The sequence below is a fragment of the Carettochelys insculpta genome, chromosome 19, assembly GCF_033958435.1.
Source record: "Carettochelys insculpta isolate YL-2023 chromosome 19, ASM3395843v1, whole genome shotgun sequence".
Classification (NCBI taxonomy): Eukaryota; Metazoa; Chordata; order Testudines; family Carettochelyidae; genus Carettochelys; species Carettochelys insculpta.
The window spans coordinates 19,145,265-19,172,094 of NC_134155.1; the positions used below are offsets into that span (position 1 = coordinate 19,145,265).

General features: G+C 42.5%; 1 protein-coding gene across 9 annotated transcripts in view; it reads left to right on the top strand.

Annotated features, from left to right (window-relative positions):
• The window catches only part of AUTS2 (activator of transcription and developmental regulator AUTS2), a 1,222,405-nt gene that overhangs the window by 832,268 nt on the left and 363,307 nt on the right, over positions 1–26,830 (top strand). For all 9 annotated transcript variants that reach the window (XM_075013769.1, XM_075013774.1, XM_075013772.1 and 6 more), the window contains exon 5: positions 24,759–24,788. In XM_075013769.1, coding sequence (XP_074869870.1) covers positions 24,759–24,788 — 30 coding nt within the window. The remainder of the gene's footprint in view (positions 1–24,758; positions 24,789–26,830) is intronic.

Sequence of the window (26,830 nt, forward strand, 5' to 3'; positions counted from 1 at the left end):
CAAGAATTTGGTCTATACTGTGACCCCTGAACCATAACATCACATGAACGGCCAGCACCAATTTAGAGCACCAAGACAAGTGCCTAGATTTCCAAAAGTTCTCAGCCTGTTAGGTGTTTGAGCTGTGTAGGAGCTTTGGTCATTCGAGTCACAGAGCAGGCTGCAGGACCCAGAGCAATTTTGAAAATCAGCATGTAAGAGGAATTCAATTCTGCAAACACTTATTTAATTTTCTCACCTGAGTAGTCCTGTGTGTGGCTGGAAGATCAAGTTCCACACTTGGCGTAGTCTGAATATGTGACAATAAAGAGGTGTAGACATAATATTTTGGGATTCTAGAAATATGGGTTTCTTTTTTAGAAGCCTGTGGTTTCAGTATATCTGGCTTTTTTTATTTTTCCTTTGAATTGCTTGCTGTGGGAACAGCCCTATCTTGAGTAAAACCTGTTTTAAATGTGTCTGGGGGGAGGGTTTGGGAAGTTCTTCTCTGTGGCTCACATTCAGCATGCTGTTTTGAGGAGCAATGTGCAAGTGGGGAAAGAGGAGCTTTATTGTTTTGTTTGGGCTGCTTTAAGTTTGTTTTATCAGCCAGCCTGGCCTGGCCATAAACAATGGTTTGGTTTCATTTAACTTGTTAAAAAATCAAATCAATAATGAAAAGGAAGTTTCCCACCATTGCCTGCTCTGTAATCAGCCTGACCAGTGCATGGGTCACACTGAACCTTTGTAAGAGGCAGGCTGCTCAAATTGCAGTTATTTTAGGATGCTGTTGTGTACAGTGGTAAAATTGACAAGGAAGGCATTCTGACAGCCGACTCTGTTCCCAGCCCTCAAAAGCAGCAGAAAAGCTATCTCTTCCTCCACCCACGCATGCAAAATTGTTTTTTAGCCCACACGGTAAACTAAAGATATAGTTAAAAGCACCAAGTGGCTGGAATGCCCAAAGAAGTGAGAATGAGCGGATCTCACACAGTGATGATTTGAAACAAGCCTTGTGGCTTTTTAATAATGTGCCAAAGCAGTCTCAGTGGTGGGCCAGCAGGCACCATATTCTATCTTCTGTGAAAGAACTAGGCCCAGCAGGCCCCAGCTAATGCAGACAGCCCCTTCACTCTGCTGGAGGAGACAGACTCCGAGATGGCAATCAAGGCTTGATTTGCCAACACATTTCCAATGATTAAAATGTAATTAGCACAACTGAGTGCCTCCTCCCTAGCTAATTTTAATGCATGCTGTGACAGGCAGGCAGCCGGCTGTGCCTCGGCCCAGCAGCAGATGGAAGCAGAGGCAGCGGGAGAGGAAAACCATTTTGCAATGCGACTGTTCGCATCACAAAACCATCAGGGCGCTCAGCTCTTAGAAGGCCCTTGATGGCAGCACATCAAATTGGCGCTGTCATATCTGACCGTGGCAATGGCAGCCATCCTTCATGCTGTCCCAGAAGCACAGCAAGGTAATTTACAGGCTTAACCCTTTGAGGTATTCGGAAGAGATAGATCTTCAATGAGAAAGACGCACAGATTTTATGAAGTGCAATATTTTCACTGGCTTAAGGAGAGTCATTTACATTCAGTCATTTGGATAGATTGCTTATTTTTCCAAGCCTGAGGAGTAACTCTGAAGCATCAAAAACAGCAGAGATTTTGGTTAAACCTTTGAATTACCAACCCACCCCTCTCAAGACACACACCCACTTCTCGGGAACCCATTCACGTCTCTCAGTAGTCAACCAGAATTAGCAAAGCCAGACTTTATGGAGAGACAGAGAGAACAACAATGTCTCTTCTGTAAAAACAAAAAGTAGTCAAGTAGCACTTTAAAGACTAGCAAAATGGTTTATTAGGTGAGCTTTCGTGGAACAGACCCACTTCTTCAGACCATAGCCAGACCAGAACAGACTCAATATTTAAGGCACAGAGAACCAAAAACAATAAGCAAGGAGGACAAATCAGAAAAAGATAATTAAGGTGAGCAAATCAGAGAGTGGAGGGGGTCTGGCTATGGTCTGAAGAAGTGGGTCTGTCCCACGAAAGCTCACCTAATAAACCATTTTGCTAGTCTTTAAAGTGCTACTTGACTGCTTTTTGTTTCGATAGTGTATAGACTAGCACAGCTTCCTCTTTGTCTCTTGTTAAAACCATCTCTTTGAGATGGTTTCCCCTCACTTCACAGTCATTTGTTTATTTTAAAAGGGTCACTGATTCTGGCATTGGTAAACATGTAGACTCCTGTATGGCTCATATCCCGTTAGCTGTGGATTACGTAGGAATCACACAAACACAAGCATGTATTCCCATCAGGTGATTTTAACTTAGTGTTGTTGGAGCAGGGTCCCACTTTTGCAGGCGGGAAGCTGGTTTCTGTTTCTTTACTGCAGGGGCCAAGTAAAATAGGAAAAACAAAAATCTACGTTCAAGTACTGGCTGTGCTGCTTTCGCTATAGGCCTACAGATTGCATTTTTACTGCCATCTTCCATCATCTGCCTTTTTCAAAAGAAATCTCCAAGTTTGAAGAAGGATAGAAGGAAGGAATTGTCTAGCTCAAGCATGGACAAAGGAGGGGGCTGACCCCCTCAGGGGAATGTGAAATTTCACAAGGGGGAGGGGGATACAGCATGATTGGCTGCTGGACCTCATGCTCAACCATCTCATTAAAAATGTCAAACTGTATTATTGTTTTTATGTACATGTACTCACCTTTCTGTACCGATTAATACACTTTTTACGTTTTACATACTTATTTTCTTACATACACTGAAAGGATTCTTTTTGTCATAGGAACATCATTGAAATTTCTGTTGGTGTGCATTGCATTAGGCAGGTTGAGGGAGGTCCTGCTAATTGTAGGGACAAAAGGTGGGGCCCGACGTAAAAAGTTTGCTCACCCCTCGATTAGCTGTATGGTTAAAGCCCCATGAGGGAAAGAGTACTGGTTTGGGCTCTTCCTCTGGCTTTCTATGTGATCTTGGGCAAGATTCTATCATTTTCTGCCTCAGTTTCCTCATTTGATAAAATAGAGATAATAACACTGACTTTGAAAGGAAAGTTTAGAGTCAAAATGTTGAATCTTTGAATGCTGTGCTGCAACTTTCTGATGATAGGTGCTAGACGGGGCAGGAACTAAATAAAATGAGTTTGTGCGTTTTTATTAAGTACAGGTTGAACCTCTCTAATTCGAAACTCACTCGTTCAGCAAACTGCCTAATCGGACATGATTTTAGTTGGCCAGGTGACCAGTTATCATGGGTGTGACCGAGTTTCCTGTGGTCATATAAAGGTTGTTTCCAGCCACTAGCCCTGGCGCTCAGTGTTCTGTTCTGTTATTTAGCTGTAATTTATTCCTAAATGTCTCCTTAGACCAGAGTACAGCAGTAACGTAGCACTTTAAAGACTAACAAAACAATTTTTTCGGTGGTGAGCTGTTGTGGGACAGACCCACTTCATCAGATCAATGACATTTCCAGTACAGACTGACATCTGTAAGTACAGAGGTCCAAAAAAAAATTGCAATAAAAACTGACAAATCAAGTACACAGGACTGAAGGAGAGAGGTGAGGGGTGGGGGATGTTAGGTCCCGAGGGTGCCAGGTTAGAGAGGTTCAGCCTGTATTCACATTTTTAAATGGCTCCACTGCAAACGGAAGGGATGGTGAATCTGTTTTGATTATCCAAGTGTTCCTCAGTTCAAAAATTTGCTACCAAAAATCTTTCCCTTGGCTGTTGCTTTTCAGGAACTCTGAGGGAGATGTGAAGGTTCCAATGCAGCTACTTTCTGTAACTCTTTTTGATAAACTACTGTCTCATTCTTTTTCTTTCTTGAAAGGATCTCATTGGTGTGCAGCCTGGATTTCGTATTGAATTTCCTGTAGGTCTCATCTGCGTCTTTTTATGATATCTGCCATGCAGGACAGCTCTGTTGTATTTTCTTCCAAGATTAAAATCGGTTGTTCGGATTCTTCTCAGGGTGTATCTTTTTTAGCAGTTCCATACATCCATAATGATGGCTTCATATAGTGCTCTCTCTCCTCCTGGATTTGTAAATTACAATGAACCTCTTGTCACAGACTGTTTTATTGATTATTCCAAAATGTAGTTTATTTGAACAGCAAAGCTCAAATGCCTTTTGAAGAGGTGCTCTTCATGCAAGGTGATGAAAATAAATCTTGTGAAGCTGCACCCCACAACACACGGGACAACAGCAAAACAAGAAACCATTCTGAAATAGAAAGATTCTTCTTAATCACATGCCAAAATAATGAGATATGAAACAAGAAAACTTTCCGGTACGGGCTTACATTCAGTAGCCTTATACATTCCATTGGCATCAGAACTGTGTGTTGTTGATGGGGGATATATGAGGGGAATCATCACACCTCTGATTTGTTGATTAATAAACACACAAACTAGCCTTAGAATAGACAATGGAGCGATCATGTAGAGAAGGGGAGGGCAATAAAAAAGTGGCAGCCAATTCGGGTTAGCCACTGGTGGACCACTGCCACTCTGCAGGTATTGGGTGCTCCCAGTTCTCATTGGCTGTGGTTCCCCATTTACAGCCAATGGGAGGAGGCGCCGACCGGGACACCTCTTCCTGACAGTCCCATTGGTCATGAACAGCAATCCATGGCCAAGAAGTGCTGTGAGTGTCTGATACCTATGGAGGTGAGGTAACTATAGAGACGGGGCCTGCCAGAGTAACCCTGGCAGAACAGCTCTAGCCATTTGCCCACCCCTGATGTAGAGAGAGACTTAAGGATTCATAGGTTTTAAGGCCAGAAGGAATCATCTCGTTTGAACCCTACTTAACACAGGCCAGGGAACTTATGTGAATGAACTCCAACTTCCAGACCTATACCTGGGATAGAACTAGAGCATATCATGTAGAAAACAAAAACAAAACAAAACAAAAACCCCAAATGTAATTTAAAGGTTTCCAGAGAGGGAGGCTCCACCACAGCCCTTATTAATCTGTTGTGGTGCTTAATTATCCAGACTGGTGAAAATATCCATCTTATTTCTAGTCTGACTTTGTCTAGCTTCAGCTTCAAGCTACAGGATATTTCATTTTCAGCCTTTGTCTGCTAGAGCTCTTTATTATTATTATTAGATTTCTGTTCCCCATGTATGTTCTCACAGATTAATCCAATCATCCCAGCAATTTTCTTTATTAAGCTAGGTACTGATTGAACCTCTCTAGTCCGGCACCCTTGGGACCTGACCGGTGCCAAACCAGAGAATTTGCCAAACCACAGGAGGTCAATATTGTCTGGCAGCATTACCAACACTTCCACTGCTTACTGAGCACTTAGAAGACATTTAGGAGTAAGTTAGAGCTAAATAACAGCACAGAACTCTGAGAGCCAGGACTGGTATGTGTAAACTGGGATTGTAGGAAACTTGGCCACCCCCAGGATAAGTGGACATCTGGCTAACTAAAATCATGCCTGACCATGGATGTTGCCAGATGAGGGAGGTTCAACCTGTACTTCACTACTTGTCACATATCCCCCCAGCACCACTTTTTCAAAATTAGTTAGAAAATTAGGATCTGATAAGAAATCTAGGAGTTTGGGGAGAGGGAAAGATAATGATATATTCCAATAGGAGGGACTTAATATTTTGTGAATGAAACTTGCCTGAAAACTTGGAAGTTTCCTAGGGCCAGATATTCAAAAGATGTCAGCACTGGATAGCTTAGTGTCTACAACTGGGGTCAGTTTTTCAGAATGCCCAGTACCCATTATGACCCTTCTGCCAGCACCCAGTGTGTCAAGACTTTTTGAAAATCTGTGTGTTTACTGTGGTTCCTGAGAAGGAAGCTCTTCGAAATCTAGTCTTGATTGTGGATACCGAGCTTTTTTATTAATTCTGATCCTAACAGCTGGTCAGCATATCAGGACATCTGGGTTTTAGCCCTATCTCCTAGATATAAACTCTCAGCAATTGCACCGAAACAAGTCACCGTTGGTCAGAAGCGAGGGATGGGGTCCATATGGCATCATTCCATCCATGGGGAAGCCCCTTCTGGAGCTCTGGGTCTGTGGAGATGTAGAGGACATGTCTGGAGAAACCATTTCATGTTCACTTTGCAGCATAATCTTCCTTTGCATAATGCTGGTCCGTGAATATTCTCTTATTCATGTGCATCCTTGATGCAAAGAGATTTCAGTGAAGTGCAAGCATGGCTCCTTAGAGATTCGTTCTCCATTGGAGTGAGGGAATATAGGAAGGTGAGGATAAAGGGCAGAGCAGAGACAGGAGACTTTGCATGAACACCTCAGCCTTGGGTAGATTCCTCCTGCAGAAATCACCACTGAGCCTGCCTGTTTGCAGATTTGCTCCTTGTGGTTGCTACAGGTGTGCATGGGAAAACTGTACCCCTTTTCCTCACTGACAATATGATTTAATAGAAAGTCCTTTATTTATAGTCAAATTGTCTCCTGGCTATTTTGTGGGGTTTCCCTGTGGAAGAGATTGTTTTTAACAGTGTGAAGCGTCTGTACTGCCATGGCAAAAAACAGAACATAGTCAGCTGTATCTACACCACAGTCAAGACTGTACTAGATATATCCATATTTAAGCACAGTGGTTGCTTGCAAGGCTCTCACCTTTTCCCTGACTTGTGTGGACAGGAGTAATTTTATCTGTGCACTGTGTTAAGAACCTGCTATTAAAACAGTTCTAAACCTGGTCTGTTCCAGGAAAAGGAGCTGTAATTTACCACTAATGCTAACAGTGTAGGTTGTAACAGTTATGTAATATAAGACTCCAGTATTTTATTGCTTGGCTGTGGTGGTGAGGTTAGATGACACCAAAGTAAAACAAACAAAGAAAAAGAACAAAAAAAAAAAAACCCCACTTCTCGTACTGCAGATTCTGGAACTGCTCTGCTAGTGAATTGAAAACCCCCTTTCTCATAGTTAGGATCCTACCAAATTCATGGTTCCTTTTGGTCAGTTTCACAGTAAGAGGATTTTTTAAATTGTAAATTTCATGATTGTAAGCTGCCCTTACACATGCAATTTCACAGTGTTGTAATTGTAGGGATCTTGGCACTAAGAGGAGTTGTAGGGCAGTCACTAGTTTATTATACAGTAGGAGCCTCTCTAATCCGGCGCTCTCTGGTCCACCAACATCTGTAATTCAGCGTGATTTTAGTTAGTGAGATGTCCACTTATCATTAGCATGGCCAAGTTTCCCATGATCCCATAAAGTTTATTTACCAGTCCTGACTCATGCCCCCCCCCTTCCCATTTGGTTTTAGGAAGAAGGGGCTTTCTAAGTCAGAAGGATGCTTCAAAAGGCCCATAGCTACGCAGGCGGTGTACTTTCCAAAAGCATCACTTTCAAATCGTGTGTAGCTGCCCTTATGCTAGTGAGGTGCTGCATATTCACGTCAGTGCCTCATTAGCATCTTCCACACTGCCTCATTAATATGTGTAGACACAGCCTCAGTGTTTTTGTGCTGTTATTTAGCTCTAATTTACCCCTAATTTCATTCTAAGAGCTCAGTAAGCAGTGGAAGTGTTGGTGATGCTGCTGGACTATATTGACCTGGCCTGGTCCAGCAAATTCTCTGGTTCGGCACCGGTAAGGTCCCTAGAGTGCCAGACTGTAAAGATTCAACCTTTAGGAGAGTTTGTGGAACTGCTACCCTTTCTTCTGCCCTGCTGCCTTCAGAGCTCGGCTGCTAGAGAGCAAAGTCAGCTGGCTTTCAAGCTCACCTGTGAAGGCAGAGCTTCTACGAGCAGGAGCACAAAAATAAGGATGGCATGATACAGTCTGCCACCTTTACTTCTGCACTACTGCCTGCAAACTGGGCCCTCAGTCAGCAGCTGTGGCACTCCAGTCACCGAGCTCTGAAATAACCTTGCAACTCCCCTGCAACTCCCTTTTGGTTCAGGGTTCCCTGTTTGAGAAATGCCAGTCTCCCCCATGAAATCTGTATAGAATATGGCAAAAGCACAGAAAAGACCAGATTTCTTCGGGGGGAGTCCATGGCTGGAGGGAGACCAGATTTCACAGTCTGTCATGCATTTCTATGGCTGTGAATGTGGTTAGGCCTTACTCATAGTGTGTATGCACTGAAAGACAACAGTCTCTATGAATCAGAGTTTATCTGGTTCTGTTTTACAGCTTCAACCTTTTCTATGACCAGTGGAGCTGCTCCTGTGGCATTCCAGTTGTCTTTCCATAGGCACAGCCACGGACTATAATAACAAAATAATCCCTACACCAGAGGTGGAATCTGTAAACCACCAGTGATATTTTGTAAAGCCAAGAAAAAGATGATTTTTGGGTAGAGAAGAGGAAGTGGGTCTATGATAGGATCAAGGCCCAATCAAGAGGTCAGCAGAATGACAAGTGTAATGAATCTAGGGGGCGTTAAACACAGCTACAGCCAGCACAGTTCTGTAGGCCGTATGACCAGAACCTATGATGGTCTTCTGACTGCAGCTCTTTTGCCATGTGGTTAGCAAGTGAAAGAGCAGGCAACAAATGAGACCTGAGCTGTGGGTGCTGCAGTGGGTGGTGTCTTTTCCTGAATATTAATTTAATTTGCCTTTCTGCGACCACTCCAGGAATAATAGGTCGGGGGGCCTGACTCCAGCTTTATGAATCTCTTTTCTGCTCCTGTGATTTTAATCAGGGATATAGAGTTATTCTTACTTCCAAATAGAAAAACTCAATCCCTGTTTGAAATTCAATTACCATAATTGCAGCATTGGGAACAAAAATAATACATTTGTTTTCTAATAAGAGATTATGGATTCCAAATTACTGCATACAGTATGTCAAAACAGTAAATTTGGGACAGGCAGGCCAGAGAGTGCTTTGTCTTTGCAATTTGTATCTGCGTGCTGTAGATTTACAATAATCAGCCCTCTCCCCCAGGTTTAGCACAGGCAATTTAATTTATAAATCATGCAAAAAGATAGACAGATATAAATAATAATAACGTGCCACAACTCTGCCAGTAATTAATTATAAAATAGAAGAAATCAGAGAGAATCAACAACCAAGAAGCCAGTTTAGAGTGCACAGCAAGCAGGTTGAGTTATTTTCTAGTATTATGATAATCAGGAGCATTTATGAAAGCTGCCTATAACACAAATAAATCATTTTGTCTCAGGTTATATTTATACCTTCTATCTACAATTTTGTTAAGAGATTTTTGGTATCCATTAAAATCCCATTATTCAGAGGTTTATAGCTCAACTGTTGAGGTCTCAGCCCTAAAGATCAATCGATTTGGATTGTTTTGGGGTTGATTATGCTACTTATTTACTACAGAGTTCTGTTTAAATGGCTTTACCTATTTTAAAGTTCTGGAATTAGAAAAGCTGACTTTGTTTTGGTTTTGTGGATTTTAATGCTATTTTTCCTTTAAATCATTTTGACTTAGAAGTCAAATAACTCTCTGTGTGCGAAGCTCAGGAGCCATTTTATTTTCAGAGTTTCTGCAGCCTGTTATGGCAGACATCCTACTGTGCTCCCTCACTGAGATTTTACTTTGTTTCTTTTTATTTGTTTAGAGTGTTGATTGAGCTGGTCAAAGATGAGATAAAATGATCTTGTTAATAATGCATTATTCATTAATGACCTGATCTTTATCAATTCCATCATCCCTTTTCTTTTTCTTTTGTATTGTTATGCAGATGTATTGCATAGCACCAAAAAGCCCCAACTGAGGTCAAGACTTCCATTATGCCAGTCACGGTAACAAACATATAGGGAGGCAGCTCCTCTACCAAGGAGACATAGTTGGAAGTTGAGAAGTGGACAGGGGCAGCAGCAGCAGCCCAGAGAGGTGAAGTAACTTGCCTGAGGTCATACCATTGGTCAGTGGCAGAGTTGGGTCACTTTACTACTACACCAAACCCTTCTCAAAAAGGCCACATTATCACTCAACACCTATTGCAGACTTTTGATGACTCCAGTATATGGTTCCCTTTATTTTTTTCGATCTGTGGGTGGAAAAATTTTATGTGCACCAAAGTATGTACAGATGTGCACTACCAGTAGAAACATATGCTGACCACTGGGAGTTGGGGTGGGCACTCTGTTAATCAGCTGGGTGGCAACTGAATCTCTCCTGGCCAGCCACCCAAATGTTTAGCTTGGGAGCACTGCTTCAGTGAGAGTTGCATTAGGACCCCTGGACTAATAACATGTGGCAAGCTTCGGAGGCAGTTAATAATTGAATTATGGGGGGAAACGCCAGGTCATTTATTTGATAAAAGCATTTTTCAATGACTACACAATTCAACTCAATAGCACTTGACCAGCTCCATTATTCAGATATTAGAAAACAAATACTTATTAAATAAATTAGCTGAATGATTAGTTTCAGCAAATCATACGAGCGAGTCAGGCAAGAAATTCCCAGGTAGAGCATTGACATATAGTAGCTGCAATCTCTTTTAGTTGCCTTTTTAACAGATTATCATGGCCTAAATATTCCTAGTTATTTCCCAGTAAGCCTAGGTACCACAGTGTTGACATGCAACTCTTGTGTGTCTATGGCTACGTCTACACTAGCCCCAAACTTTGAAATGGCCACGCAAATGGCCATTTCGAAGTTTACTAATGAAGTGCTGAAATATGTATTCAGCACTTCATTTGGACGTGGGCGGTGGCACTTCGAAATTGACGTGCCTCGCTGATGAGCTGATGGGAATAAGGGGACTTCGAAGTAGGCGAGGTCCTTTCAAAAAGGAGCCCCATTGGGACGAGCCGCGCGGCGGCGAGGCACATCAATTTCGAAGTGCCACGGCCGCCCACGTGCTAATGAAGCACTGAATATGTATTTCAGCACTTCATTAGTAAACTTCGAAATGGCCATTTGCGTGGCCATTTCGAAGTTTGGGGCTAGTGTAGACACAGCCTATCAGTGGCAAAATGCCAACTAATCTTTAAGAGTGGCTCAAATTCCTCTGGATAAACCCTAAAATGGCTAAGAAGCTCATTGAAACCAACAATTGTTTGATGATTTGCAATGAGTTTTTTTCTTATTTTCGCCACATGAAAGTATTGGAACAGCTCAACAGCCATCTCAGATTTATAAACTATTATTGGTGTGTGCATAATTTATAACCTTTGCTTTTGTATCTTTTATTTATTTTAATCTCCTTTACTGCCTTTTATTTCAGTCCTTGCATGTGCACTGCTTTCTAGTTATTCACCTTCCAAGGAGCTAGGATCAAGACACTCAAAGTCAGCCAAGTACCTGTTTAGGAACTAAAGTAGGCTGCAGAAAATGAAATAACAAAGTGCTCTAGTCGTACTGATAGAAACTTACACACGCAGGGACCATGCCTCTTACAAGCTAATCTAACAGTTTATCTCTACTTATGCAAAAAGTAGAGTAGTCACCATTAAAAATTTGCCACTTTACCATAGTATTTCCTATACTTAGGAAACCATAATGAATACAATAAAAAAATTAGAATGTAGTTCTTATCTGAATAAGGACCATGTAAAAATGGCATGATATTCATGGGAGCTGCTCTCTTTCTGTGTTTAGTCCTAGCTGCTCCCTTTAAGGATAAAATTATTTTTTTTTGGCCAGGGGTTTTGCTGAGAAAACTTGTGCAATATCTACACACAAAATGTGTTTTGTAGACAGTCGGTTGACAAAACTTCACACTTTCACAGACAGCGTTTTGCCTCTCCATGATGAGGAATAATGCCTTTGTCAACAGTTTCTGTCAACAAAAATGCCATGTAAACACTCTGGGAGGCCCTCTCTTGACAGGCAGGGCATCCGGATCACCAGGCAGCCCTATTTGCTGAGCTTCTGATTGGCCGTTCTGTCAAGAGAGTGGCCAGGTGGTCTGGACACTCTGTGTTGACAGAGTAGATTGTTCTTTCAATCTGCTTTTGTATGTGGATGTGATCTGTCAGCAGACGTGTTGCTGGAAGAGCTCTTCAGACAGTAAGTTCTGATAACAAATCACTGTAGTGTAGATGTAGCCTTCCTGTGGCTGGTGCAGCTAAGAGTTAGCTGGGGCCTGTGCATCATTAACATACTAATTTTCTAAAGGTGTTTGTTTGTTTGTTTGTTTTTTCTAAAAGCTATTGCATATCAATGAGAACTGGGTGCCTGAGATCTTTAGTTGGGGATTTCCAATAGCTGAAAGTCCAGTGTTAGGATAAATTTTCTCCACGGTCTCACCTTAAAAAGAAACAGTGAAGAGATTGGGATTGTGCAGGTGGCAGAAGGTTTTGGGAACCTTTCTTTGTGGAGGTTCTGGTTGCAATTCCATAGTTAAGTTTGAGTTCTGTTTTTCCGCAGGAATTCAACTTTTTTGTTATGCATGAGAAGTGCTGCCTATCCTTTCCATCCTTAGAGTTTAGAATGAATTTTCTGAGAGTAGTGCATCAATACACTAATTAGTTTTGAGTTCAGTTCAGTTAAAAAACAAGTCAACATCTTCAATCCTCTGGCACAGTGGAACTCATACAATAAGGCATGATGCAAGACTGGTATGAACTCACCGAGAAGCTAAGGATCTTGCACACCTCACCCCCTTCTGCTCTAAGTGCAAACCACATTTGTTTGTCTTCTCTAACTTAAAGGCTTAGCAATGCTGGTGGATGTAATTCCCTCCCCCACCCCCAAATACAAGACTCTCCACTGCAGTGCTTCTCTCCCTCTTCAGAGAACGAGAAAACAAATGTGGCAGAAAGTAGTCCCCTTCATTAAGGCACTATGGGAAGACTTTCAGATTCTATGGGGAGGTGCGTGGTACAGGATGAACCTCTCTAATCCAGTAACCTCCAGACCTGACCAGTGCCAAATGAAAGAATTGCTGGGCCACAGGAGGTCAATATTGCCTAGCAGCATTACCAACACTCTTAAAAGATATATAGGGGTAAATTGGAGCTAAATAACAGCATAGAACCCTGGAGCCAGGACTGGTGGCTGTAAACAAACTTCATGGGATCACAGGAAACTTGGTCATACCCATGATAAGTGGTTCCCTGGCTAACTAAAATCATGCCGTATTTCAGAAGTTGATTAATGAGAGAGTGCTGGACCACAGAGGTTCAACTTGTACAAGAACATATAGAGAACAGATTAGAACATTCAGAATAAATAAGTTGATGATCAGCTAGGGCCCAGATTCACCAGCACAGTTTGATTGCTTTGTGCTATTCTGGCAATTCAAAACACCACCCTCTAAACACGCCAACGTGCTCTAGCTATTATGAGGGCCTCTTAAAATCAGTTTAATTTTATCTGAGATCACAATCACTAAATTACTCTAATGAATCAGATGGTGGTTGAACTCCATCACTGCAGTGCTGAGTCAGCGTTGTTAGAGTTTCTTAACTGTATTTAAACAAAAAGCAGTCAAGTAGCACTTTAAAGACTAGCAAAATAGTTTATTAGGTGAGCTTTCTAAGCTCACCTAATAAACTATTTTGCTAGTCTTTAAAGTGCTACTTAACTGCTTTTTGTTTTGATAGTGTATAGACTAGCACGGCTTCCTCTCTGTTACTATTTAACTGTATTTCTGTATCTTAACATATGTGGGTTTCCTTTAAGTGAACCCTTACTTCTAAATCTCCTGGCTTTCTATTATTTTGGTTTTATGATAATTTCACTATTCCAGCAATGTTTTTGTACTCTTAGTTTACGAATATGTATTTTCAACCTTAACGCCTTCTCAAATAAAAGGTTTGTGTTTTGTTTTGTTTCTCTCCCTTGTGATTCTTATTTATGATGGTGTTGAAGCAAGAAAGAACCCAGCTTGCTTCTCAGATCCCAGGCTAAGTGTGCAGGGCTACTAGTTAGCTATTATTCAGTGGGAGTTCCATAGGAGTCTTGGTCGTCAAAATATGGCCAGGTGACAGTTAGGAAACAAGTCTGAGAAGGTCCCAGCCAGGTACTGAAACTAGGCCTGCAATAGAGATGCCTTTAAGGGCTTCCTTGCCGCTTCCCAGCTGCCACATGGCTTTCATTTGTAGTTTCTTTTATCGAGCACGGTTTTTAAATGAGGATGGTTGCTTCACTTTAAGGACGTACAAATGACTTGCCCTCACCTGTCAAGCATGATCCTTGTATTTTACCAGGCCCATTATGAACGCAATCTTTCTGTCGAAAATTTGCATACCTCCTTTCTTGAAAAGTAATGACAGCAATTTCTTTCCTTGCGCTCACTTTCTGAGTGTCTCATTTAACAGCACCTGTGAAACCGACAGGCACAGAGATGAGAAGTGAAAGAGAGCAGTTGATTAAATCATCATCAAGTCGGGCCTCAGAAAGTCAATTCTGCTTCCCGTCTGCAATGATATCCTTTTATCTTAAAGTAATGAGCTATGGCACTTTTGCATCGGGTAATGCGATAAGTTCTATTAGCATGTTCCATTTGCTTCACAAGCAAGGGCAAGTCATTTCAGCAAGCGCATATCACTGCAATCAAAGCAATTGGCTTCACAGGCAGAGAAGAAAGAGGAAGGGCTCAGGGTGATTTTTATGGATCACAACACAGTGGAAAAAATAGACTCCTCTATTATTTTAACCCATAACGTGCTTCACTTTTTGTCCATCAGCACAGGTTGCTTTCAGGAGCCTGTACAGAATATGGAGGAATCAAATGCTAGACTGAACCTTTGAGCTAAGCTTGAGCTGGGTGAAAAAGGACCGTTCTGTACTGTACAAAGGTTCTTACTAAAGCACCAATAGGCATTGACTGCAAATGACACTGGTTCAATTCTTTGTGGTAAACCTATTCTGAGTGTCAGAAGGGGCAACAGCCACCATGGGCCTTGGGGCAAGATGGGAGGGAGCCCCATCTCTGCACCCCCAGAAGAAGCAGGGCCTAGGATGGAAGGGGCAGGGCCTGGGGCAGTCAGCCCTTAATGCTGCTCTGACCATAGCTTTGGGCCTCCTCCCAAGAGCCACACAGAGCAGTGCAACGGTGCTACCATGGCATTTCAAAGGCCCCTGTGAAACGCCAGGAATGCAAAATAAAGATAGTCCTTTCTCCAAAGGGTTTTCTGTCTAAAAAGCAGTCCTAAAGAATTAATAGTGCCCCTGAGAACAGACTGATGTGGAGACATGTTTATTTAGGACAAGAGAGTGACTTGGGAAACTGGGACAAGGAGGTTCTTGTAGCAGCTTCAGAGAGAATGACTTGTGGGTTTATTTTATTGAGTGACTGAGGTTCGAATATTTTAAATGTAATTAGGGGTTATGCTATTGGATGCCAGTGGGATTTTGGATGCCAGTGGCATTTCAAAGGGGCCTACCTCATAAAGGTGCCTTTGAAAATGCCAGCCTGAATTCCTCATGCCATTATTATCCTTGGGGCATGGCTTCTCCAAGGGCCAATTAGTCCTTCACTGAAATCAACAGGAGTCTTTTCATTGACTTCAATGGGAGTTGGATCAAGCCATAATCATTTTTGAAGGAAAGGCTACAAAGGGCAACAGTGGTGGGAGACTAAGAGGAAAAGTAAGTGGCATGCTTTTTTTGAAGTAACCTACTCCTCCTTCCCCCCACTCCCCAATCCTCCAAATCTAGAGGATAGCAAAGGAAATATGATGACTTACAATGGTGTATTGGAGGTGTGGTGCCTCTGGGGTGGCATGTCTGTTGTGCATTACATCTTAGTCAGTGCTGTAACTAAAGGAACCATCTTGGTGCAGATCACTCCTGTTCTCTCAGGGTGAAATTCACCCCTGTGTCAATGGCCAGAAGAAACCCAGTGAACCACTTAAGTCACACTTAACCTTCAGAGTAGAGCAAGTAATCCTGGACTAAAAACAGGGCTTAAGTGGACCTCTATTGGAGCAAATACCTCATGTTTGCCCTCAGCACTGGGTGAAACTTTTAGCTAAGCACTGTATTCTGTGGCTTTCAAGTTATAGCTACTGAGCACCATTTGCATAGGTTACATTTTTGTGCATACTCCTATCTATTGTCCTCCTTTGTGTTTTCTTTCTTGTGGATAGTAATAGACTTTATTTGGATTTTTTTTTGGCTTTGATATTCAAACTCTAAATGAATTCTTGAGATTGCTGATCAAACTGATTTCTTGAATGCAACTTTTGAGGAGTGAGAAAGAGCAGTTAATTGTGTCATTTTCCAACTAATGATGGGTGGGACTCAGGACTTCAAACAGCTGGTGGTTGAACATGGTCCAAGGTTTTCAACATTTTTTTCCTAAAGGGCTAAACTAATTTTGAATGTATAAAAATGGTATCTGTTGTCAGCACAGAAGTGGGTTTAGTTAATTAAAAAAAGAAAAAAAAAACCAGTTGAGTCCAACTTTGGAATACTTTGTTCACATTGATGGTTTGGATAAATCAGACCTTACAGCTACATAGCCTATGGCTTTAGTTTTGCCAAAAGCAAACCCTAAACCTCCTTAGACAGACTTTACAAGGAACTGAGGTGATGAATGGAGAAAAATTGCTCCGTAGAATGTGACACGAACTATTTGGCAGTTCACTATGGCTACGTCTACACGTGAAGCCAACATCGAAATAGGCTATTTCGATGAGTAACGTCTACACGTCCTCCAGGGCTGGCAACGTCGATGTTCAACTTCGACGTTGCGCGGCACCACATCGAAATAGGTGCTGCGAGGGTACGTCTACACGCCAAAGTAGCACACATCGAAATAAGGGTGCCAGGCACAGCTGCACACAGGGTCACAGGGAGGACTCAACAGCAAGCCGCTCCCTTAAAGGGCCCCTCCCAGACACAGTTGCACTAAACAACACAAGATACACAGAGCTGACAACTGGTTGCAGACCCTGTGCCTGCAGCATGGATCCCCAGCTGCCGCAGAAGCAGCCAGAAGCCCTGGGCTAAGGGCTGCTGCCCACGGTGACCATAGAGCCCTGCAGGGGCTGGAGAGAGAGCATCTCTCAACCCCCCAGCTGATGGCCGCCATGGAGGACCCAGCAATTTCGACGTTGTGGGACGCGGATCGTCTACATGGTCCCTACTTCGACGTTGAACGTCGAAGTAGGGCGCTATTCCGATCCCCTCATGAGGTTAGCGACTTCGACGTCTCGCCGCCTAACGTCAAAGTTAACTTCGAAATAGCGCCCGACGCGTGTAGCCGCGACGGGCACTATTTCGAAGTTAGTGCCGCTACTTCGAAGTAGCGTGCACGTGTAGACACAGCTTATGTCTCAGATTCTACGGCCAGGAACTGAATGCACCTTACAGTTAAAGCCAGAGACAGAAAAGAAAGTAAAAGTAAAAGGTTACCATTGGTTTCTTCTTGCATCTTACCATCTCTTTTGCACCAGTTGGAAAATTGCCTATGTATTCCATCTGTGTCTCCTTTCATCTCAAAGACTTTTTTTCTTGTAAGCAGTGGTCTAAGTGTGGAGCTTGAATATAATACTTTTGCCCTTTACTGCAGCTGACAGCTTGTTACTGGTGGATAGATGGACAAGAATATTGCTAATGTCAGTGTGAGCATGTCTGAGGTCTGGGTTTTCCCTCATTTTCTTCAGATTTCTTTTCAGCAGACAGTTGAGTAGAATCTCTGTGCTCAGTGCAGGTACCTCAGTGGTTCTGACTTTTTTTGTGGCAATGATGAATGGATTCAGGATATAAAATAGCTGTTGCAGCAAAGTCCACGGAGCAAAATGCACAACAGTGCCTGCATTGGTGTCATTGTATGTGATATAGTCGATGACTACCACTTTCTGCACAAGGATGTATTCCATCACTGAGGTACACAGAATTCCTTAGTTGGGCTTAAGCCTGAATGTGCTCGTGAGACAGCTCAGATCTTTACTTAGCTCTCACAAGCTATTAAAATGGGCCCAAATTATAACAATAACATGGTGGGATGCCCGATTTCTGAAAAGTGGAACTGGGAAATGGAGATTTTAACCTTTACTCTCCACAGGTAGGGCAGGGTTGTCTTCTTTAGACCAACCTTCAGCTTTTTAGCCTTCATCTTCACAATGCAATAATCATTAAACCCGTCATTAAGACAGTGAGACCTTTTCTATTTTTCAGGTCCATAAACCCACTCCTTGGAATAAATTAATTAACTGGGACTTTAGCTATATTTGTGCAGCAACAAGGACAGAGGGGGAGCAGAGTATCTTGTTATGATCCTCACCCACCCGAATAACTTTTTTTAAAGGTTTGCCTGAAACACAAAGGGGGGTTGTTGGGAGTTAGTGGTCAGTTCAGAACTCTTACAAACCAGCTGTTGCTTACTCACTTCAGAAGGCTTCTAGAAACACAGAGGTGGCAACACTGTATGCAGATAAACATAAGTTTATGGGCTACCAAGAGGCAATTCATAAAGTAGTACTGTTAAAACTTGCTGTTGGGCTCAGTGCATAGTTGCGAAAGTATTGCAAAATGAGGCTTGAATTGAATCCTACTCACTAGATCCAGGGGCTGCGAAGCTTAGCAGTTTAGCTAATGAAGATGGCCATTTTGAACAAATAGATGCTGGCTTGATCCTACTGTATTTTTTGAGAAGTTATGATAATTTGTTCTGTATTATATAGAAATCAGGAGCGATCTTTCCTTTTCAATGTGTATCACAAATAAACACAACTTGATGATAGATATAAAGCTCCATTTGCTGCCATCTGACTGGAGTTAAACACTGAGGGAGTGCAACTGGCATATTATGAGATCACAAAAACAGCCATTCTGGGACAGGACAATGGTCTGTCAAGCTTAATAGCCCATTTCTGACCTTTGCCCTTGGGCAAGTTTGGAGATCTGTAGGTTCTCTGTGTACATGTTCACAGGCAGTGTTCCCTGTAAGGTGAGTGCTTGGACGGCCACCCAGAAGAAATTCAGCTGCTGCTCAGCTGCTTAGCAAAGTGCACACAGCCACCCACAGTGGGCAGCATGTGCACATTTGCACATACATCGGTGCACATAACAAAATTTATTCCACCCATGGATGTAAAAAATTGAGGGAACCCTGGTCACAGGGTCATTCCGCCCCAGTGTGAGACTGTGAAAACATGAGTCATTTCTTAGGTTGCTATCTTTGAGACACCAAAGAGCTAGATTATGCAAAGGAATTCACCATATGTTGTCCTGTACTTATCTGAAAACGTGACCATAAGTGTCGTAATAGTGGCTGCTGAGTGCTACAGATTTCAGGTGCCTGAGTGTTGGTTTGGGTTTGATTTTGTGTGTGTGTGTGTGTGTTTGCTTAATAATTCATCCAGTTGTACATCCAGAGCACTTCAAAATGGGGCCATGAGCTCTTTAGAAAATCTGGTCCTAGTGCCAGCTGCCATAAATAACGTGCTCCTAAGAACAAGGGAAAAGAGCTATGGATCGCTCAGTTGTAATCAATGTCATCAGACATTGCTTTTCAGAGGCGCTGAGCACCCACAGTACCCAGTGAGACCCAATAACAACTGTGGTTGCTCAACCCCTCTGCAAAGCAGGTCATGAAAGCTCTGAATTGCTGTATGTATTGCATCCCAAATTTGAAGCTGATCCAAATGCAGCACATTCATCAGGCTGAAGTTATTCAGACACACAAGATGGAAGGGACTGGAATATGTACATTATCCCCACATAGTGCATGCATAGAGTGTAACTTACCTCTTGTGCAAATGGTATGCAACACAATATTTTAGTTTATCTTGAGATGTCTATCTATATCTAGATGTCTCAAAGTAACTCAAATATTGTGTTGCATGGGTGTATAATATAAAAAGAACCAAGTCATTTTTCAAAAAGAGATTCAAGGAGCTGAAGTCTCAAGGCATTATATTCCATTAATTGTCCACTCTTATATCACCACACATTAAGTGAAAAATTGAGCCTATCACAGCATGTAAATCCTCTTCCATCTCTTGTCCCCCCACACCCTTTCATAAAGCTTGCCCATAACATTCTGCTATTGCAGCAGCTCTCCAATACTTTGAGTCTCTTTCCCTTGCTCCTTCTCAACAAAACCTCTTTATGAGTGAAATAGACACCTTGTGTATGCAGTACTCCTGGTATTTTACAAAGTGTATTAGGAACCCAGCGAGGCAAACGTTAGGAGCTGTTTGCTGAGTGCATTTATTGCTTTTGCATAATTTATAAGCAGTAGGGATTTGACCATCATTCGTCTCTGCCAGAGGCTGGCACTCAGGGCTCTTGAGAATGGAACTGTAAATTGGCTTGGTGCACTCCTGCTGAGCTCCCGGCAAAGACCTTGGGTCAGTAGGGGAATTTAATACCAGGAATGGAACTGTCTTCTCAGAGCACCATGTGGGCCCCAGCATAGCAAAGGCTTTGTTGGCAGACAGAGTAACTGGCCAAATCACGAAGCTGTCAGTCACTGGGCATGTTGTGAAGGGAGCCTGAGCATTTTTAATCTTCTTGGCATTGTATTGCTTCCATAATGGAGATCAGTACGTCTCAGCCCTTTGCCATATGTTTAACTCTGGAGACAAGGTGCTTCTGGGTACAGCAGTAATTATTTGATGCAGAACTAAGCAGACCTTGAAATTAGAACTGGACTATCAGAAGGCAGGAAGCTTAACGCTTTGATGGAAATAACTGTTCCCTCGGATGTTGTTCCCCAAGTTTTATCTGCAGCATCTCTGGAATTTAGGTAAATCTTGACCTGGGAAATTCAGAGGTCATTTATTACTCTGCCAACTTGAAGTTCTAAGAGATTGGGGAGGAAAATGTTCCTACCAGGTGAACTCCTTTCTCTCCATGCAAATATTATTCTTTCCTTAATAAAACCTTTCTAAACCTGTGAACCAGAAACAAATCCCTGAAGCTTCAAAAGGAGGGGAGACATTTAAAACAATTTTTGCTGCTGTTAGTTCACAACATCCTTTGTTTTTTCTTGCTTGCTCCTTCCTGTTTCTGATACCAAGGTAATGTCTACACATCCAGGAAGACCAACCTCGTCAGGGTTGATCTTCCGGAGTTCGATTTCGTGTGCCTGGTAGAGACACACAAAATCCAACTGTCTGGGGTTGGCAGTTGACCCCTGTATTCCTCGCTCCATCGACCTCCCTCGGTGAAGATGGCCAGCAAGTCAATTTCAGATAAGTTGATTCTAGCTATGCAATTGCCATAGCTAGACTTGCATATCTGCAATTGATTTATCTGCCTACTGTAGACTATGCCTGAGAATGGCAGTGTGGGCCAATTCCTGATAGACTGTATCCTCAGCTCTGCCTAGTTGAGTGACCTTGTCGAAGGCGTGGCCCCCTCCATGCTCCCATTTCTGTGTCTCAGTGTCCCAACTGTAAAATGGGGATAATTATTTTTTACTCTGTAAAGTGATCTGATAACCAGGGATGAAGAATGCTGTATGTTTTGCCATATATGTAAGCTCAAGGCCCTGACTTAGAAAGACTTACATATCTGGATAACTTTACACAAGGCATAGTTACGCTGAGCTCAGTGGAACTTTTTATTTGCATAAGTGATTACAGAATCAAAGTCTCAGGATGGGAGCAAGTTGAAGTGGGGGGAAAACACGCTTTGCTGTCTTCCAATATAAAGTGCCTCTCTCTAATATAAAAATGTAAAATGATCCTTTTGTTAGTACAAGTTGAACCTCTCTAATCCAGCATGCTCAGGACCTGTGCCAAGCAAGAAAATTTGCTGAAACATAGGATGTCAGTATTGGCTAGCAGCTTTACCAACACTTCCACTGCTCACTGGGCTTTTAGAGGACATTTAAGGATAAATTAGGGCTAAATACCAGCACAGAACACTGAAAGACAGGACTGGTGGGTTTAAACAAATTTATGTGACCACAGGAAACTTGGCCATACCCATGATAATTGGTCATCAGGCTAACTAAAATCATGCCATAACATGGATGTTGGCAGATGAGAGAGTGCCGGACTAGAGGGGTCAAACCTTTAACATAAACATACTCTATTCCAATACATGGACATGCACACTCAGCAAACAAACAAACCCCACCTTGCTCTTTATTTGAGGTTAAGTTCTGATATATATCTCTGTTTCATCTACCTAATCTTTTTTATATTATTGCAATCACCAGAGTAGCCAGGTGCAATCTAAAGTTAGATAACTCATTTTTAATGAATAATTTGTTCAATCAATTTCACCTCTGTTCCTGTTTGGGAATTATCTGCAGACAGATGGCAGTTTTCTCTAATTTCTCCATTATTTGAAATTATTTGGCAGATAATATCTGTGAATAATTCTGAGCCATAGCTTGGTAACGAAAGGAGAGATACAGGGAAGGTTAACCAGTATTCCCATTAACTTTCTCCCAGAAAATAATTAGGAGGAATCTGAAGGAAAGGAAGACTGCATCTACATTGCACTCCACTTTTGGAAGCAGAATGCAAATAAACCAGATCAAAAATGCAAATGAAGCATGGGTTTACGTATCTTGCGCCTCATTTGCATATCCTTACACAATTGCACTTCCAGAAGAAGCTTTTCCAGAAGCAAAAACAGCTGTGTAGACAGGCTTCCTTTGAAAACAAGCCCCATTCTTGAAAGAACCCTTTTTCTGGAAACACAATAGGAAGGAGGAGTCTTCTGAAACCAGGGTTTGTTTTCGAAGGAACCCCACCTACATGGCTGTTTTTCCTTCTGGAAAAAACTCTTCTGGAAGCATGATCACATGAGGATATGCAAATAAGGTGAAAGATAAGTAAATCTGCACTCTGTTTACATTTCCAATCTCGCTCATTTGCATTTCGCTTCTGAAAACAGAATGCAGTGTAGACACGGCCAAAAAGACAAGAATTTTTACAGTTGCATTAATTACAAAAAATATCTAAGGAACACAGTTCCTCATGAGTCAGGACATAAGCCAAGGACTAAGACCTTGATCTTTGGTGCTTAACTCCTGTTGGCTTCCTGTCTGGGTTAGGAAGAAGCTTTCCCATAGGTATTGTAGAATTGTCCCTTGTGGTAGTCTTATTCTTTTCTTTGAAGCGTCTGCTACTAGCCACTCTAATAGACTAGATACTCGAACTAGTGATCTGAGTTGGTAAGGCAATTCTTATGTCTCTGTTTTCACTGACTCTAAGAACATCTGGAACAGGAACAATTTGAACTTCTAGTTCCTTTTCCATACTGATTTACCACTTGAGAGTCACCCATTTCTAGCAATGGTATTATCTGTGGTATTCAAAAAATGAACAGGTAGAAGAGATGTTTTGGATGACAGATGTCAGTGTCATAATCAGCAACATACAGTACACATCTTAACATGTCATCAGTCCCAGAAGATCAGAATATCTCACTGAATAGATCCTAGATCAGTGAGGGGCATCCTAGGCTAGTGAGTAGGTCACATGAGTGGCTCTCCTTCATGTCAGTGAGACGCAAGATTGTCATAGCCAAGAGGATCTCCCAGGTTAGGGTGGTGTTGCTAACTGCACTTGTGTACCTTGAATTTGTGGGGTGTGATGATTGAACCAGGGCAGCACTTAGACTGGATGCAGAGGGGGCACGCGGTTCTCACCATTGCTGATTGTGTTCAGTCAGCAATCACTTCCCTTCACGTGCCCTTGTTTTACATGTGTGACCCTTTTGTAATACCAGTAAGGGGGGGAAGAAATTATGTGGATGAAAACCACCAAAATGTGGCAACCCTGTGATGGGCAAGAGTAAGTAAAATGTCCTATGGGCTTTAGATAGAACCCCAGTGGACTGCATGCAGCCATGGGGGTGCAGTTAGCCCACCACTGGTCTAGATAAACATTCTTGGTTCCATTTAGGTTTGTCTTGAGTCATCTGAATTTCTCAGTGGCTCATGTGTGAGCAATGGCATCAGTAATGGTGTGAAATGGTAGACTTGTCAAATGAATCATCTTCTAGAACAAAGACGTGTCATCTAAACTGTTTCCATGCCCTGCCATTGACAAACCCTTTGCAGCTGATCAGTGGGGAGGCAGCTTACATACATTTAATCTGCAGCAGTTAATATTTTTTTCTGCTCTGTGATTTATTTTTTGTTTCTAACTGTCCTCATACAACACCATTATCTTTGAGTCTAAGTTAGTCTGACTGGAGGAATAGGGCACATTTTGCAAATGGTGTTGTTGAATCATGATAGTATTGCAATAGCAACAAAAATATGAGTATGGTGGCTTTAACGAAAAATTCTGTTGAGAAAGGAGGAAACGTCCCTCTTACAGTAAACCGTCGAGTTATGAGGGGGTTGTGTTTCTGCAACCTGTGTGTAACCTGAATTTTCGTGCAAGTCAAGGGGAGATGGGAGCCATGCTGAAGCAGGAGCCAGGAAACTTGCAGAGAAAGGAGAAACTAAGCAGGACAGCAGCCTTGCTCAGTTTCCTGGCTCTAGCCAGTGGAGGAAAGCCAGGAGCCTGGGGCAGCCTACCTCCCAACTCCACTCTGCTCCTTGGAGCCAGGAAACTAACCAGGGCTGCTGCTGCTCTGCTCAGTCTCCCAGCTCTGCAAGTGGAGGGACACTGGGAGCCAGGCTGCCACCTGGTTCCCAGCTTCCCGCCACTCCAGGGACCGGGAAATCGCTCATGTCAGGGGAGTCAGCCTGACTCGCAGCTGTTGCTCCTGACAGGAAACCACTCCTGTCAGGGGAGGCAATCGTGTTAACCCAAGACACGTGTAACTTGATTGTGTATATCTTGAGGGCTTACTGTATATTATTAGTATTTCCTTCCAAAGGAATTGGAATTGCTGCCTTGTGGACTATATGTGTTTCACTAATTTTGAGAGCTTTGGTCATATCTTTTATCTCTGTTTTGCTATGGAAAGATTTCTCTTATTCATGTTTATTTTTCTTCTTTTTCCATTCCAGTGTGACAGTGACAGTGATCAAGAAGAGAAGGTAAGCTGGGGGCATTTGCCACCTGTTCTGTTCTATGTTATTATGGAAGCAGAGAACATCTTGACTATGTTTAGACAAGAGGGTTTTATTGACAAAATGGCTGTTTTGTCGACAAAACCCACAGACCGTCCAGTTTCCCAAGGGCCCTCTGTTGACAGTAAGTTGACAGAACACAGCACTTTGGTCAACAACTGTACCCCTCTTGCCACACAGAAGGCGGCTTCTGTCAACAGAGATCTGTTGACAAAAAGCCAGTCTGGATGTTCTGGGGACCCTTCTGTCAGCAGAAAGGGATTCTGGGACTCTGGGCAACCCTCTCTGCTGTGCTTCTGGTTGGCCATTTTGCCAATAGAGCAGCCAGGCAGTCCGGCCGCTCTCTGTCAACAGAGCACATTGCTTTCAACCCACTTTGGTGGTCAGGCCGCAATCTGTCAACAGAGGTTTTGTAAACAAGTCGCTGTAAACCAGACATAGCCCTTGTTGGATTCTGTTGTTTATATACATTTTGTTTTAGGACCTGAGCCACTCTAGTCAATCGAAAGACTCCCATTGGCTTCAGTGGGTTCTGGATCAGACAGTTTAGGAGGAATTTTCAAGTCCATGAATTAGAGTCTCCACATCCCATTGTGTAACATAATGAAACATAATCTATGTATATAGCTTATGAAAACTGCTTTGACCACTGACCATCTGTACCGCTGCATTGGCCTTTCGGAGTTGCTAACATGTCATGAACGCTAGGGGACATACTTGCCAAGATCCATATTTACACTTCTAAATGGTCATTTCTCCACACTGTTGTCTGGTTTGCATATACACATGCAAGGTTCTGCCCACTCTGTGGGTTCATGTATTTATTTTTGAGAGTGCCTCCATTGAAACAACATTTGGAAACTGGGCCCTAAGGTGGGTCAATAGATTTTCTTTGAAAAGGACTCATCATTTCACCCAAAGAACCTTGATGTGGGAGGGGAGGCTGTGGGAGGCCGTGGCTGCGCTATTAGGAAAGCACCCATTTACACAGCTATTTGTTGTTCATGATGCCAGTAACTGTAGCATTTGCATCAATGTGTGTTCATGTGTCTGATTTTTTTTTCCCTTTGATGTGAACAAACCTCTGTATAACATTTTTGCTTGTCAAAACAAATGATCACAATGGGGGCAAAAGGCTTACAAATGTCATTTCTAGGTTGAATTCTGTGACTCTGATGTGTGTGATGGGCCTTAAGGGATGACCCCAAACCTTTTTCTTTGTCAGTTTAACTGCTTTCTCCTCTTCTTCTCTTTGCTGGGCACATTTGGGGAGGCATGTGGGAAAAGTGTGCTCCGTGTGACTCCCTCACATTCTTTAGAGGACGGTGATCAGTTCTGTGAACTGGCTCCAGGTAGACCAAGAAGATGGAAGAGGATGTGCCTTACAGTGACACCATTATGTATCTCCACTGATCCATCAGCACAGAATCTAAGCATGGTGTGAAATGCACAAGGAAACGACAGACTGGAGAGCTCAGATTCGGTAAAGTGAATCACTGATGTATTTGTATAGGAGGAAGAAAACGAAAAGTCTCTCCCCGTGCATTCAACTGCCAGCTCACTTTAGCCCCCAGCTTTTGATGAACGGCCCAAATAGGGATTTGTTTCTTTTGTGGTTTTCATAACCATTTGTTAAATATGTTATGACACCCTATTTACTTCGGTTTGCGGCATTTGACTCCATTAGGGATTTCCTCTACCTAGGAAGACTAATGACAGGAGTAAATCAGAGTATGACAACAGACATGTGGTTTTCATGAGGCTTTACACACAGAATATTAACCTGCATCTTTAGATATGAAATGCTAATGCATTACTATTAAATTCCATCTACCTTACCAATTATTCATTTTCAGGATAATCCTTATGCGGGGGAAGATTCCTTATGGGGTAGAAGATAATAAACTGAGCATGGTACCTGTGTTTATGACAGCTAGCACTGTATTTTCCTTCCACTCCTATTCTTGCAAACTAACCTCCTCCAGTTTTCCTGGTGCTTTTCTTTACCG